Here is a 14,628-nt window from a genome sequence, read left to right on the forward strand (position 1 = left end):
TTCAAAGGCCTCCATGGGAGGCAAAATATAGAGAATTTATGGTGCCCAACTCTTATGTAATCACTGGACTAATCCTCCCTGGTAGCTATGCAACATTTGGACAGAAAGGCACAAAAAAATGAAAGTTTAAATATTCCATGTGCCAATCTGGAAAAAAATAATTTAAATCAACAGAACAGACAGTACATCTACACAAATGAGGAAAGCAGAAAAGATACCTCACATTCATTTATCTCAGGTTTCACAAAGTGGCTTCAATGTGAAAGTAAATGTGTTAACATTTGGAAAATTACAAGACAATTTTTTTTTTGTTTGTTTTCAACTTTTTCAGTTCTATACAATGATTACAACATAAGACTTAAAAAAAAAAAAAAAAAAAGAGTTCAGGACTTGTTTTATCGGTGTCCAAGTGGCCAAGAACTGGTTCCCATAACAAAGAAACAAGCATTGAAAGTTAAGGCAGTAAAACCTCCAAATGCAAAGCCATAATACTGTAGATGACAATTTGATAGTAGGTGATCTTCAGAAGTGTACGTAGCAGTCAGTGAGAGAATGCTACAGCATCTGCAGGTCAAAGTGTGAGAGTTCAAAACCACTTCAAGGTCGTTAGGCTGATGACTGTAACTTTCACCTGGTTTTATGTGTGACAGCCACTTCTATTTGAAAAACAGTGGCTGCACCTATGCCACTAAATGATTGCTTGTTCACTTAAGTGAGGAGGCACTGCTTTTACCGATTAAGGGTCAGTCGAATGGAATTTTTGATGACACGGATGTTATTTGCTGGAACTGGTGATGATGAATCTGGTAATTCTTTACTGGGCAGTCTCTATTAGAAAAAAATAGGAACAACAAAGGAAAAGCACATATATATTATGAAGGCCCAACTAGTTAAATCAGTCACAAAACTCCCAAGTTTTTCTCCAAATCCCTTGGGCTCCTAAACACTCAAGTATGTGTTGAATATTTTCTTCCAGTAGTCACACGTTTCTTGCTTTTGAAACTGTTTTACTTTTTACAGTCAGAGGAGAAAAGCAGATGGCTGGATAAGAGAAAGGGTAGACGTGGCAGGAGTGTGAATAGGTACACGAAAAGAGGACTTTGTTAAACCAATGGCCATATCAGGAGTGAGAAATGCATAAAGAATGCCATCCTCCTTAAAAGTTAGGCAATGGTAAAGAGAAATAGGAAGTGCATGGTGACTAAAAGTGCGTGCTGACTAAGCCCTCTTAGGACATGAGGTAAAAAATGAGTGTGTTGTGGAGGAAAAGTTGATATCTGAGAGTTAAGTCCCTCAATTAGTTTCTTTAATACAGTCATGGAGAAGAATACTATAACTCAGTTGTCAGATACTTAAGTTTTCAGGAAAACTGAACTTTGTAATCAAGCTAAGTAACTTTGGTCATGGTGAAATTCAGGGACATCTGTTTGAGGGATTCTGAGGGTATCAAAGGTTACTATACAGTGAAGCCAAAAATCCAAGAAATTGAGAAGCAAAGAAAGACCCCTAAAATACAGACTTGTGTAGGATGGAAATAGTATCTTAGTTTCTTGTCAAGAGATGACTGCTTAATCTTCCTCTTGTGTTACCTTGACTAAACAAATATCTATTTCATATCTACATCCATTCAAAAAATTATGAAAACTTTTAAGACTACATAAAAGTACAGAATAGGGCAATGGAGACTTAGATGCCATAACCAAGTGTCAGACATTATTAAAATTTTGCCACATTTACTTGGTATATCTACTTACCCTTCACTTGAAATATTTTAAAATCTAGACATCTCATTTTACTCTCTTATACTTTAACATGTCAAAAATCACACATAATATAATTCATATTTTTTGTAACTCAGTTTTTGTGTTTCTGTTTCTTTTGAGACAGAGTTTCACTCTTGTCACCTGGGCCACAGTACAGTGTCCAGTGGTGTCATCATAGCTCACTGCAATCTCAAACCCCTGGGGTCAAGCTATCCTCTTGCCTCAGCCTCCCAAGTAGCTGGGACTACAGGTGCACACCACCACGCCCAACTAATTTTTTCTATTTTTAGTAGAGATGGGGTCTTGCTCTTGCTCAGGCTGGTCTCGAACTCCTGAGCTCAACGGACTCTCCCGCCTGGGCCTCCCAGAGTGCTAGGGATTATAGGTGTAAGCCACCGCGAATGGTCTGTAACTCAGTCTTCTGTTGAATGAGAAATTTTACAAATTCTGCAACTAATAGCCTGTGAGCATAATATTTTACTTTAAAATGGCTAATACATCCTGGAGAACCTGGCAGGGTGAAGCTGATTGTGATGAGAAACTTTATTCTTTAATGGGAGGGGTGAAAACAAGGCATTGTGTTCCTTGTATACTCTCAGAGAATGGTTTTCTCTGATTTACACAAGGCTGCTTTTTGAGCATCTGCTAATTAGCTAACCATGCTTAATACTACATATTATTATTAGTTTCAATAGTAATTCCTCAAATAATAAAACTTGAAATTACAATTTAGGGGCTCTTTAGCTTGGGGTCTAAAGATATTTACTACGTACACTGCTACATTTGGTTCCTCCAAAATATTAATACCCATGGTTCCTAATTATCAAGCCTAAATTTTGACTGTAAGCAGTGGTCTACAACAAACGATAAACTATCAGGTGCTGGTAAGAAATTCCTGTGCTAAGCACCCAACTGCTTCTTTAAAGAGAAATAAAAAACCAAGTGTGAACATAAATCATGAAGTCTTCTTTACTCCCTTTTCTAGACTTTTGAAGTACACACATTGAGGACTATATACTTTGTTTGCTATCTCCAACTAACTCCAATCTCAACTATAGTGTTTATCCTTGAGGATGGGGACAAAATCTTACCCATTTCCAGTGCTAGGCTCTTAATAAGCTTTTGGTACTTAGAGATTACCTACGAGTTTTTACCTATGAATAAGATTATCTGTTACCTTTTTGCGTGATGTATCAATAGTTGGAATAGGCATAGATTCTCCTCCAATGGCATCCTAAAAACAGAAGATTATATATAAGTGAAAACTTTCTTTCCTATATGCAGATGCTCATTCCTACTTGAAATAAAACACAACCAAAACCCAACAGTAGATCTAATCTGATCTACTTTCTAATATAGTACTTTTCCTGCTACGTGCCTCTTTAAAGTAAATATTCTGAAGCACACTATTAATATATTTACCACTGATTTTCTTTTTCTCTCTTCAGCAGCACGGGAGTCCTTAAATGTTGATTCAAGTCGAATAAACTAAAATTAAAACATTAAAATGAGTTGCTATTACATACCTGCAAAAAACATACAAATCTATATGAACTGGGAGACTAACTAGTTATTAGGCTATCATCAAAAACTATTACAAACACAGATTGGGAGGGAAGAGAATTTAAATTAGATTGAATTCAACTGTTACCCTTAATTTCTACAGTTTGAGTGATCTTTTAAGTTAAATCAATTCAAATTATAACAAATAAAATATAGTTTTACCACCACCTGCTGGAAGCAGAGGAAATCAATGTTATAACACACAAGAAATAAGATAATTTAGTTACCAATAATGACTTCTGTGTAAATCATGGAGAAATTTAGACTAATCATTCAAAGTTTCTGACACATTAATAATATGAATTTAGGATGAGCAATTAATATTATTCCTTTGGGGTTTGGGTAAATATTCTTTCCAGTCAACTCCTAGGGAACACTAACATAACTATGGAGAATTTTAAGTTTCTTTAGTAAGTTAACTTAAAAAAAAATCAACTATCAAATCGCTACTAAAGTTGTAACTTTACCTTTTCTATGTCTTTCAACCTCTTAGAAGACCCATCTATGGACGGGGAATGGGATCTCTTGGGTGTAACATTCTTAGTTATGTTTGACATTCCATTCAGATGCGGTTGTCCCTGGGCAGGGTTATGGGGTGTTGTAATTCTAGGGATGACATTTCGTCCTACTACAGTAGGAATGGTGCACACAGCTGGGGGTGATACAGCTTTTACTGTAGAGTCAACTTCTGAAAAGGAAGAAAAAGATTTTAATAACTATATATTTATGTAGTAGAATAATTAACAATAAATTTTAGATACCTACTTGCACCAATGACTGGAATGGACAGCCCTTGTGCTGGTGGGACACTCTGTGGCTTCTCCACAATTATAGCAGCAGGTTCAGCACTACTCCTAGTAAAAGGGTTAAATTATCATCAATAAATGATTGAAATATTACTTATTTAAAACATTCTTATTATACCACTTAGAAATACCTTCTTTCAAGTACTACTTTAAACACTGCATTGAAGGAAAAGGGGGAAAAAAGGCAAAGGATCCGGTGAGAATTAAGAGAGAAAAATTTAAGCAGAAAACTTGTACATTTCTGTTTACTTATCTAATTCCATATGCTCATGACTCTATACTAACTCCTATGGAAGCCCACAAATTGTTAGGTATTTCTAAACAGAAACTTACTAGCAGCTTATAAAAAAATCTTTTAACAATTAAAAAAGGCATTTATCAAAGGTATAGAAAAATTTACAGTATCCTCAAATAAACAGAAGACGAAAAGGACAAATCTGAAATACAAACCTTTCCACTTCTCCAGGAGGAGGACTATCAGGCTTGGAAGATTTGTTTGTAGACACTGGGGAATTAAAAGGTGTCCCATTATCAGTGTCTCTGGAGCTATCCAGACAATTGCTATCCAGAGATGATCTTTTAGATGGAAGTCCGCCTGAACTTCGACTGACATCAGAGAGACTTTGCTGAAAGAGGAGAAAGCTTTTAGGATTTCAAAAAGTAAACGAGAATGTAAAGAATAGTTTCAATTCTGAAATACATATAAGCAAATTATCTCATGTGATTAATGAAGATGAAATTTTAGTCCTAGATTGGACTGTCTATACCATCCTTATTTCCTTAATAGGTTTGGGAGCTGTAAGAATGCAAATTTAGTCCCAGATCATTTGTATGAGTGGAACCACACCAGAGAGTGAAGATTACAAACTCACCTTTTTCTTCTTCTGAAGAATCTCTGCGGGAAGGTAGTGATGAAGCTGTTTTTTCTTTACATGAGTTGCTTCAATTTTCATTCCCTCCTTTAGCATGTTTATATTGTTTGCTTGTCTATACACTGTAACGATGTCAATATGTTAAATGGGAAAATTCTTTTTAAACCAAGGGCTGTTTGATTTTTCTGAAATACATTTATCTTTAACATCTCCCCGCACCACCACCACCACCACCACCACCACCTACCCACCCACCCATGCAAGCATGCATGCATCCCTCTTAGAAAACAAATATTCCTAAAACATTTCTATCATGTCACAAGCCTATTCAAGAATCCACTAGTGTTTCCATGTCCATATTCTAAGACTTTCTCATAGTCAAACCTCATTAACAAAATAAATGTATGGAAAAAAAGGTTTTTTCATTGTTTCTGCTGTTTTCCCAAAAGGCTATCTCTCCTCATAATTACTTGCCCAACTCTAAGCTAATTCTTATACCAAATATCCAAGATGCAATTCAAACTGTCCTACGTGAGGCTTTACTATTGTAGCCCACACCAGTCATACAATGTCAGACATCAGAAGCCATCTATATACAAGCACATCCTTGTAGTAGACGTAGAAAATGAGGCTCAACAGCTCTGAATGCCTTGCTGGGATCATAATACACACAGCACTAGATTCCCACTGCAGTGCTTTTCACACCTTATAAGAAAATCAGTTTTATTAACTACCACACAAATTTCTTAATACATTTTAATTGTGAATACCTAATTAGATTATAAGCCCACTGAAGACAGGGATAGGAAGCTTGTTTTGCACAGCAATTACTGTGAAATGTGGTAAATTATTTGATCTCTTGGGGCCTCAAGCTTCCTCATCTGGAAGAGAACATTTTATAAATCTTTAATAATAGAGCTTCCCAACCTTCTTTTTGAAAAATTGGAGCCCGAATTAGAATGGAAAAATTTATATTTAATGTTTTCATTACAGATTGCTTATAAAAGAATTGCTTGTTCAAGCTGCACATTCTCTGGCTCCATTCTCAGAGAGTGTGATTTAGTGGTTCTAAGATGAAGCACAAGAATCTGCATTTTCATGATAAATGTGAGGGCTAGTACAAAAAGATTTAGGAAACTCAGATGCACCCAACCAAGAATACTAACAGTATGAATGTATACTAGTCTAGATTACTGACAACTCCAAATTTATAACAGATATACTACGATATTCCAGAGAGGTGTTGTTAGAGGGCCAGTTGTGAAAGACACTCCTTTCATTAATCCTGAAACATATTCAGCAAGTCTGTACCTACTGATATTTATTTCATATAAAAAACATAAAAATCAAGTCATCTTTATGACTGTGACTACAAACCCTGGCTGTGTACATAAGAACCACCAGCAGAGTTTTAGTTTTCTTTCTTTTTGTTTTAAAATAAATAATATGCTCACATGGTACAGAACTCAAAGGGTTCCAGTATTCAGTGACGTCTCCTCACCACTGTCCCCTAGAACTGGTTCACTGACCTAGAAGCAACTACCTTTGTCATTTTCTTTTAAAACTAAGTATCCTTCCAGAGAGAATCTATGCATTTGTAAGCAAACATATATATATTTTTTTCTTTTCTTATTTATATAAATGGTAGCACAGTATACACATTCTTCTACAATTCCCCCCTCGCCCCCCGCATTTAGTATGTCTTCAAAATTGCCTGACATGCCTTTTGCTTTTTAATAGCAATATGGATGTACGATATTCACTTAACCAACTGTGGAACTTTAAAATAATATAGCCTGCCACATCCTAGGTAGATGACACTGAGTTACAGCCAGAGTTGAGAACCACAGTTCTATGTTGACAAAGTCTTACCTGTATCAGTAAATGACTGTATATCGTATGTCAAGTCTATGTTGACACTTTCTGCATTTTCTACTCTCCGAAAAATTATTCCGAGGAACCACATTGATACGTAATTGTTGCTATAAAGTAAAATTTAAGAATTTTCATTAACTTTTAAATAATTTTAAAGATGCTATTTCATAACTAGAACTTGGTCTCTATGTCTCTATCTCATAAATATAGATTACAATGGTTTGGCCAAATTCTTAAAACTGATATCCGGAACACTGATAAGTTATCTGTGTCCTTCTAAAGAGGATTAAGTGGCTTTGAAAATGACTTGAATCTATACTTAAAGATGTTCAAATTATTATGATGGGCCAGGCGCGGTGGCTCACACCTGTAATTCCAGCACTCTGGGAGGCCGAGGCGGGCAGATGGTTTGAGCTCAGGAGTTCAAGACCAGCCTGAGCAAGAGCCAGACCTCGTCTCTACTGAAAATAGAAATAAATTAGCTGGACAACTAAAAATATATAGAAAAAATTAGCTGGGCATGGTGGCGCATGCCTGTAGTCCCAGCTACTCGGGTGGCTGAGGCAGAAGGATCACTTGAGCCCAGGAGTCTGAGGTTGCTGTGAGCTAGGCTAATCCCACAGCACTCTAGCCCGGGCAACAGAGTGAGACTCTGTCTCAAAAACAGTATCATGATGGAGTTTTTGCTGGGGTCTATGGGCTACCAAAGTTGTGTGTATTTATTTGTAAAGCATGGCCACTCACACTCAAACATATAATGTATCACATCCCCACCAATGGCTGGCTGTTAAACAACAATCTCACATTTTCAGGTGAGAAGTAATGTTGCAAAAAAATAAAACAGACAATCTCACAATCAATCTGAAACAAAGTATATGTCAAATAACATTATTTAAGAAATATAATATTAAAAAACAATTAACTTACTCTTTATGATGTTCCTTATTTCCTGGGAATGACTGGGGATTCACATGGGCAAGAGTAATAAATTCATTCCGTTCCAAGTTTCCAACAAGTACACGAATTTTGGATTCTACTAATCCAACCCTAAAATAAACAATAGACAAGATTTTTCTTATGATCATATTAAATTTGAAAGCTATACTCAAGTAACCAAAGAGCATATTAGCTATGAAGCTTTACATGCTCATTTAAGAAATTCAGTCCAGTATATTAGAAACTCTGTTTAAAATACCATTCAGGTAAATGACAAGTTACTTAATTAATTTCTGTGTTCTCCTTTTTATTTTTTTTGAGAAGATCAAATCTATTTAATGCATTCCTGAATCTAAAATATCCTGCCTTAGTTAAGACTATAAAATAGTCACAACTTGAGCATAAACAAAACCGTTGGTTAATCTGGTCCTGAAATTTTTTCCACCTTCAAATCCTATATATTTAAATAATGTGAACAAAAACACTAATATTGGCACGTAATTTATGAAATAATCATGTTCTGATTTTCACAAAATTAATAGTAGAGCTTGCATTTGAAAGAGAATTGACTAAAATCAGATCAGATACTACTAAAATATACAAAGTTTCATCAGATTTCTGCAATTGCATTTTCTACCTACTTCAGCTGTATTAACTTATTGACTATGAATTAGAATAACTTATTCACCATAATTGTATGTGCTTCAACAGCAGATACACAAAAGTCTGAGCTATTCCAGTGTTACCTAAATGAAGGGTTGGCAAATGTTTTCTGTAAAGAGTCAGATAGTAGTAAACATTTTAGGCTTTTTGGGCCATACAGTCAGTTACAACTTATTCAACCTTGCTGTGAAGCATGAGGCAGCCAGAGACAATATATAAACAAACAAGCATGGCTGTGTTCCAACAAAACTTTATTAAAAAATAGGTGGCAGATTGAATTGGGCCCAGACTGCAGTTTTCTGACCCCTGATCTAAACAATTAAACATTGTTTTATTGAAAAGATTTTTGTCACAGTCCCTTTAATTACCAAGGAAATAAGCATTGAACTTTTGAAGGAAAAATCAGACAGTATTGTTGTGTTTTACTTTTCCAGGAGTCAGACCCAAGGGAAGTACAACCATCTCTGGTGGCCCAAGAGCTTCTGCCTAATTGAGCCAGGGATGTGGATATACTGAAGCCAGAAGGGATAAATTTAGATGCACTAGAAAGAATACACTGCTCCTTGACCAAAAATATCTCCTATCTGTTGAAAGAAGCTTAAAATTCTGAAACCTTTCATGCCACCATTTCCTAAATTAAAACGATATATAAATGTCCTGTCTTTTGACTTTTGATGGAAGAAAACGTGATAGCAAGAATGGAAAACTCAGTAAGGGGCTAGATATCAGAATCATCTACCTCCCTCAAAATTTTGCTTAAATTTGACTCTTAGCAACCAAAAGCAAAATCTGTACTTAAATCTTTATCTCATGTCCCTCCTGATTCTAAAACATTAATTTGATGCCACAGTTTTAACAATGAGGCTCCACAGTCATATACAACAGTCACCAATAAGATATAATAATTTTGAAAATCAAGCAAGTTTATAAATGGTATAGCTCCATATAAACATGTTACTGTCACCACACAGTAGACAGAGAACTTGAAATAGAAGTCTTACCACTCTAGATGGTTTTCTTCTGTTGATGCACTAGCAGTCAGTACTATATAATGTCTACGAAGAATTTTCATCAACAATCAGGAAAAAAGAGCCAGAAAAATTGTTAGGGTCTACTTTTCCATCATCCCTTTGTTTTTTTCCTCCCTCCCCATGAAAAAAAAAGCTAATACAGGCACATAGTTTATGAAAATTAAAACATGCTGCTTTTCATAAAACTAATGTTAGATCCTGATATTAAAAAACAATTCACTTTTAAAAATCACTAATACTAGATTAGATATTACTAGAATAAAAAAACTCTCTTATCACTTAGGATTTCTGTTTAACCTATTTTCTACCTTGCTTAAGAAATATAAGTAACAGCTGTCACCTCTGATATATCAACTCTAACATTCTTCTTAAACACACACACACACACACACACACACACTACAAAATTTCAAATACCTATACTTTTGAAAGAAATTTGGTGGCTCAAGTAGTTTGGACCAATCTGATTTCCCTTGAAGAATTTCATCTGTGACTGCCAGACCTAAATAAAAAAAAAAAAAGATTGATTTTCAAAATTGATCAGCTCTTAAATCACTGTACCCCCAAATCTCAAACCCCACCAAATTCCTGAGTAACAAAATATAAATATATTATGCTGTTTCTCAGAACACAAAAAAATTTTTTTTTTTTTTTGAGACAGAGTCTTGCTCTGTTGCCTGGGCTAGAGTGAGTGCCGTGGCGTCAGTCTAGCTCACAGCAACCTCAAACTCCTGGGCTTAAGCGATCCTACTGCCTCAGCCTCCCGAGTAGCTGGGACTATAGGCATGCGCCACCATGCCCGGCTAATTTTTTGTATATATATTTTAGTTGTCCATATAATTTCTTTCTATTTTTAGTAGAGACGGGGTCTCGCTCTTGCTCAGGCTGGTCTCGAACTCCTGACCTCAAGCGATCCACCCGCCTCGGCCTCCCAGAGTGTTAGGATTACAGGCGTGAGCCACCGCGCCCGGCCAGAACACAAAAAATTAAATTCAACCAGACTGGGCTGGCTCCACTTTTGGTCTTAATATTATCATGTATGCTTTGGAAAACTACTTACTAAGGGGGAAAAAAAAACATATTTGAGAGATTTTTCTTTCTTTTTTAAGAGACAGGGTCTTGCTCTGTTGCCTAGGCTGGAGTGCAGTGGCTGTGATCATCACTCACTACACCCTCAAACTCCTGGGCTCAAGCGATCCCCCTGCCTCAGCTTCCTGAGTAGCTGAGACTACAGGCAGATGCCACCACACCCAGCTAATTTTTTTCATGTTTTTTCATGTCAAGAGACGAAGTCTTGCTATGTTGCCCAGATGGCATCGAACTCCTAGCCTCAAGCGATCCTCCCGCCACAGCCTCCTGAGTCACTATGATTACAGGCATGAGCCACCTTGCCTGGCTTAAAGCATTTTTAGTAATAATAGATGTTATATAACTATAACTGCCAATCTACAGCTGCAGTAGAGAATAAAATTGTTGTCAACCAAAAACTTGTGGGAATATGTAAAGGGCAACAGGGCCAACATGTTTACCTTGTTTAAATTCTTCTACCATTACTGTTCGAGTTGATGTGGACACATTATACGTAGAATTCTGTTGTGGGTAGGCAGGGGTGATTATGGGCATGAGATGATACCTATCTGATGGATTTACCTGTGAAATTAGAAGCAGAATAATTGATCTATTCTCCTATTTCAGTTGTCCTCACTTCATTTCCCCAAAAGTCTGAAGAATATGAAATATAAATTTAATACTACATTTCCTCAATTCTAAGACATACACTTCCTCTCCCCCACTACACTTATTTCTAAACTCAGACGTGTCTGATAGTTAAAGTCAAGAGAAATTATGCAGAAGTTTATTTTTTCCTCAGAAAAGCTGTTAAATCGATGGTGCATCTTATAAACAATGATCTTTTATAATAGAATCAAGGAAATATAGTATCATAACTGCAAAATGTATTATCTGGTTCACTGGTTCTCAATCCTTTTTCTGAACTCACTACTCAATGGATGACTTCGCCCTTGGTTACCCAGAGGAATGAGCACACACTCTAAAAAACAAATTAAAATGCAAGGTAGGTGAGAAGTATGCTATCTTAGAATTGTGAATCTGCTTTAAATTATACTGCAAAGTAAATCTTTTATATACTTCAGTACTGTAACTATTATTGGTAACTAATTACTTGTGAGATAGTTTTTCACAATGGATAACATTGTGGTTGACATGCCCACTTGACATACATGGGCAATTTTTAATGATATAACATTTGGATTAGCATTGGTAATCCAAATCATCTGCACCAAAACACACAGCAGAGGGAGGAAAAGGACTATAGTTATACAGAACGAAGATCAGCATGGACCAGAGAAATTATCTTTTAACTAGACTGTAATTCAGAGAAACATCCTTTTCCTAAAAGGTTTAAGGGAGTTCCCTAATAAATCACATACCCGAGGATCCCAGACAGGCAAATTCAAATTGCTTTCTTCTGGTTGCTTCAGCAGCACAGGGTTTGGCCATTCCCTAACATGAAAAAAGAAAATTAATTTACATACTGTATGAAACTTTAAAATCATTAGATTATTCCAAACAGTACATACAGTAAATATTCAATATTAAAAAAGACAGGGTTTCAGTATTAAAAAAGAAAAGGAAGGGAAGAAAAGCAAAGGAAGAAAATATATAATGGAAAGCCTGTTTATTTTAATGTAGTGTTCTCTGAAAGGGCTAATATTACTTTGCCCATTAGCCGTAACTAATTTACACTGGAATCTTTCTCTTCCTGCTCATTTGCTTTCATGGGTTTAATTTTGACAATTTAATAACAGCAATGACTAACATTTACTGAAAATACTAAAAAATATGGTAGCTATGATTATCATCTCCATTTTACAGATAAGGAGAACTTAACCTCTACACAGCCAGTAATTTGCAGAGCCAAATCTATTGTAACTATTTTTCCAAGCTAAAGGCCCATATTTACAGATCCCTGGAAGAATGTGCCATCTGGATGTCCCTCCATTGCCTCAAATTTAATATGTTTTAAACTTTTAATTTAAAAAAGGATATAAAACAACAGAAAAAGTCTATGCACAGCTCTTAAACTTCCAAACAAATTTACATGTTGGCAGAAGTTAATAGTGAAAGTATACATATCAACACTTACCACTTGGAAAAAACTAAAAAGAACTTATGAACTAAAGTAGAGGCTGCTGCATTTGGATATAATTGGCAAGTTCTTGCAACCAGCATTGCCCAGGAGACACCACCAAGGAATCCCAGCATGTTGGAATAAATACCACGTCCTAGAAAATTAATATGTTTGTTAATTATTCTTAGGACCTACTATCTGTAACATTCAACAGGATAACTTCATTCTTAAGACTTTTGCTTAGAACTTCTCCCCTATAAACATGACATTAAAACTGATAAGCAGACCTTCATGCTAGGCTCACTGTCTATCAGTAAACCATAAGGTGCTTATCTTACCCCTTTACTTTGCCCTCTAATACAGACACTTCAGTTCCCCACCTCAGTTTCATGAGCTCCACTGATATTACATTGAAAACCTCCATCTTTCAGTATTTAAGATTGAGAGAGAAATGAAAGGAAGGAGGAAAGACACCTGAAAAATTTACAAGTAGGGAAGAACATTTCACTAGTAATCAGATTCATGAGTATTTTAAAATCAAGTGTAAAGTTAGGGATTAACTTCAGTATTTCACAGAATTTGGCTCTCTCCATAAAGTAGGCTACACCATTGATATTACTCATTTCTCATGACTGTTTCTTACAGCCATCTATTTTATGTCCCACTAAGTGAGAAAGAAAAAAAACTACAAAATACCAATTTTCTGGTATGTTAAATATGAAAAATATGCACCTAACAGTTGACAAAACATGGTATTTAATCTGTAAGGAAAAACAAATTGTGTTATCTCTTCACTGCAAATTACTTTATCCTAACTACACAAGACACTTGAGCCCAAGGACAAATTCTATGTAAGATCTTTTTAGACCTATACTGTCCAATATGGTGGCCACAAGCCACATGTAGCTATTTAATTCTTGTTATTTATTTTTAAATGCTTTATTGAGATATAATTCACATACTGTAAGATTCACCCATTTAAAGTATACAATTCAATGGTTTTTAGTATATTCAGAGTTGTGCAACCATCACCATAATCAATTCTAGAGCATTTTTATTACCCCAAAAAGAAACCTTTAACTGCCATTCCCCCTCCCACCCCCAGGCAACCACTAATCTATTACATTTTCTGTCTCTATAGATTTGCCTATTATGGACATTTCACATGAATGGAATTATATCATATGTGGTCTTTTATGAGTGGCTTCTTTCATTTAACATAATGGTTTCATGGTTCATATATGTTGTGACATGTATCAGTCATTCTTTTTACTGACAAATAATATTCCACCCATTTATTAGCTTATGGAAATGCAGGTTTCCACTTTTTGGCTATTATGAAGTATGGTGCTATGAACATTTGTATACAAGTTTTTGTGTAAACATGTTTTCACTTCTCTTGGGCATTATATGATTTTAAATTTACTGACATAAAGTTTTAAAACTTCAGTTCCTCAGTTGCACGTCAAGTGCTCAAAGGCCACATGTTTACAGTATTTGACAGTGAACGTATAAAACATTTCCACAATCACAGGAAGTTTTATTGGAGAGTACTGTTTTAGACTATGTAAAATCTGGTGCCAGAAGTACAGCACTACTTAAATGTAAAAGCATATCTTGTTTTATTGTGCTTTGCTTTGTTGCATTTTGCAGATACTGCTCTTACAAATTGAAGGTTTGTGGCAATGCTATGTGGAGCTAGTATATCAATGTCATTTTCCCAACAGCATGGTGCTCACTTCATGTCCCTGTTTTGATAATTCTCTCAATATTTCACACTTTTTCATTATTATATCTGTTTTGATGATCTGTGGTCAGTGATCTTTGATGTTGCAATTGTAATTGTTTTGGGCTGCCAAGAACTGCACCCATATAAGATGGGGAACTTAGATGAAAAATGCTGTGTGTGTTCTGCCTGCTCCACCAATCAGCCAGTCCTGTCTCTCTCCCTCTCTTCAGTCTCCCTAT

General features: G+C 35.7%; 1 protein-coding gene across 1 annotated transcript in view; it reads right to left on the reverse strand.

The window, feature by feature from the left end:
- Positions 1 to 404: 404 nt before the first annotated feature.
- Positions 405 to 14,628, reverse strand: part of PAPOLG (poly(A) polymerase gamma) — a 33,103-nt gene continuing 18,879 nt past the window's right edge. The window contains exons 9-22 of the mRNA XM_069494073.1: positions 12,676 to 12,814; positions 11,960 to 12,032; positions 11,039 to 11,159; positions 9,927 to 10,011; positions 9,480 to 9,533; positions 7,807 to 7,926; positions 6,877 to 6,986; positions 5,005 to 5,126; positions 4,583 to 4,758; positions 4,092 to 4,180; positions 3,794 to 4,014; positions 3,186 to 3,251; positions 2,941 to 2,997; positions 405 to 828 (exon numbers count right to left, since the gene is read on the reverse strand). Of these exons, the coding sequence (XP_069350174.1) occupies positions 730 to 828; positions 2,941 to 2,997; positions 3,186 to 3,251; positions 3,794 to 4,014; positions 4,092 to 4,180; positions 4,583 to 4,758; positions 5,005 to 5,126; positions 6,877 to 6,986; positions 7,807 to 7,926; positions 9,480 to 9,533; positions 9,927 to 10,011; positions 11,039 to 11,159; positions 11,960 to 12,032; positions 12,676 to 12,814 (1,532 nt within the window). The 3' untranslated portion in view covers positions 405 to 729. The remainder of the gene's footprint in view (positions 829 to 2,940; positions 2,998 to 3,185; positions 3,252 to 3,793; positions 4,015 to 4,091; positions 4,181 to 4,582; positions 4,759 to 5,004; positions 5,127 to 6,876; positions 6,987 to 7,806; positions 7,927 to 9,479; positions 9,534 to 9,926; positions 10,012 to 11,038; positions 11,160 to 11,959; positions 12,033 to 12,675; positions 12,815 to 14,628) is intronic.

Source organism: Eulemur rufifrons, chromosome 19 (genome assembly GCF_041146395.1).
Source record: "Eulemur rufifrons isolate Redbay chromosome 19, OSU_ERuf_1, whole genome shotgun sequence".
Classification (NCBI taxonomy): Eukaryota; Metazoa; Chordata; class Mammalia; order Primates; family Lemuridae; genus Eulemur; species Eulemur rufifrons.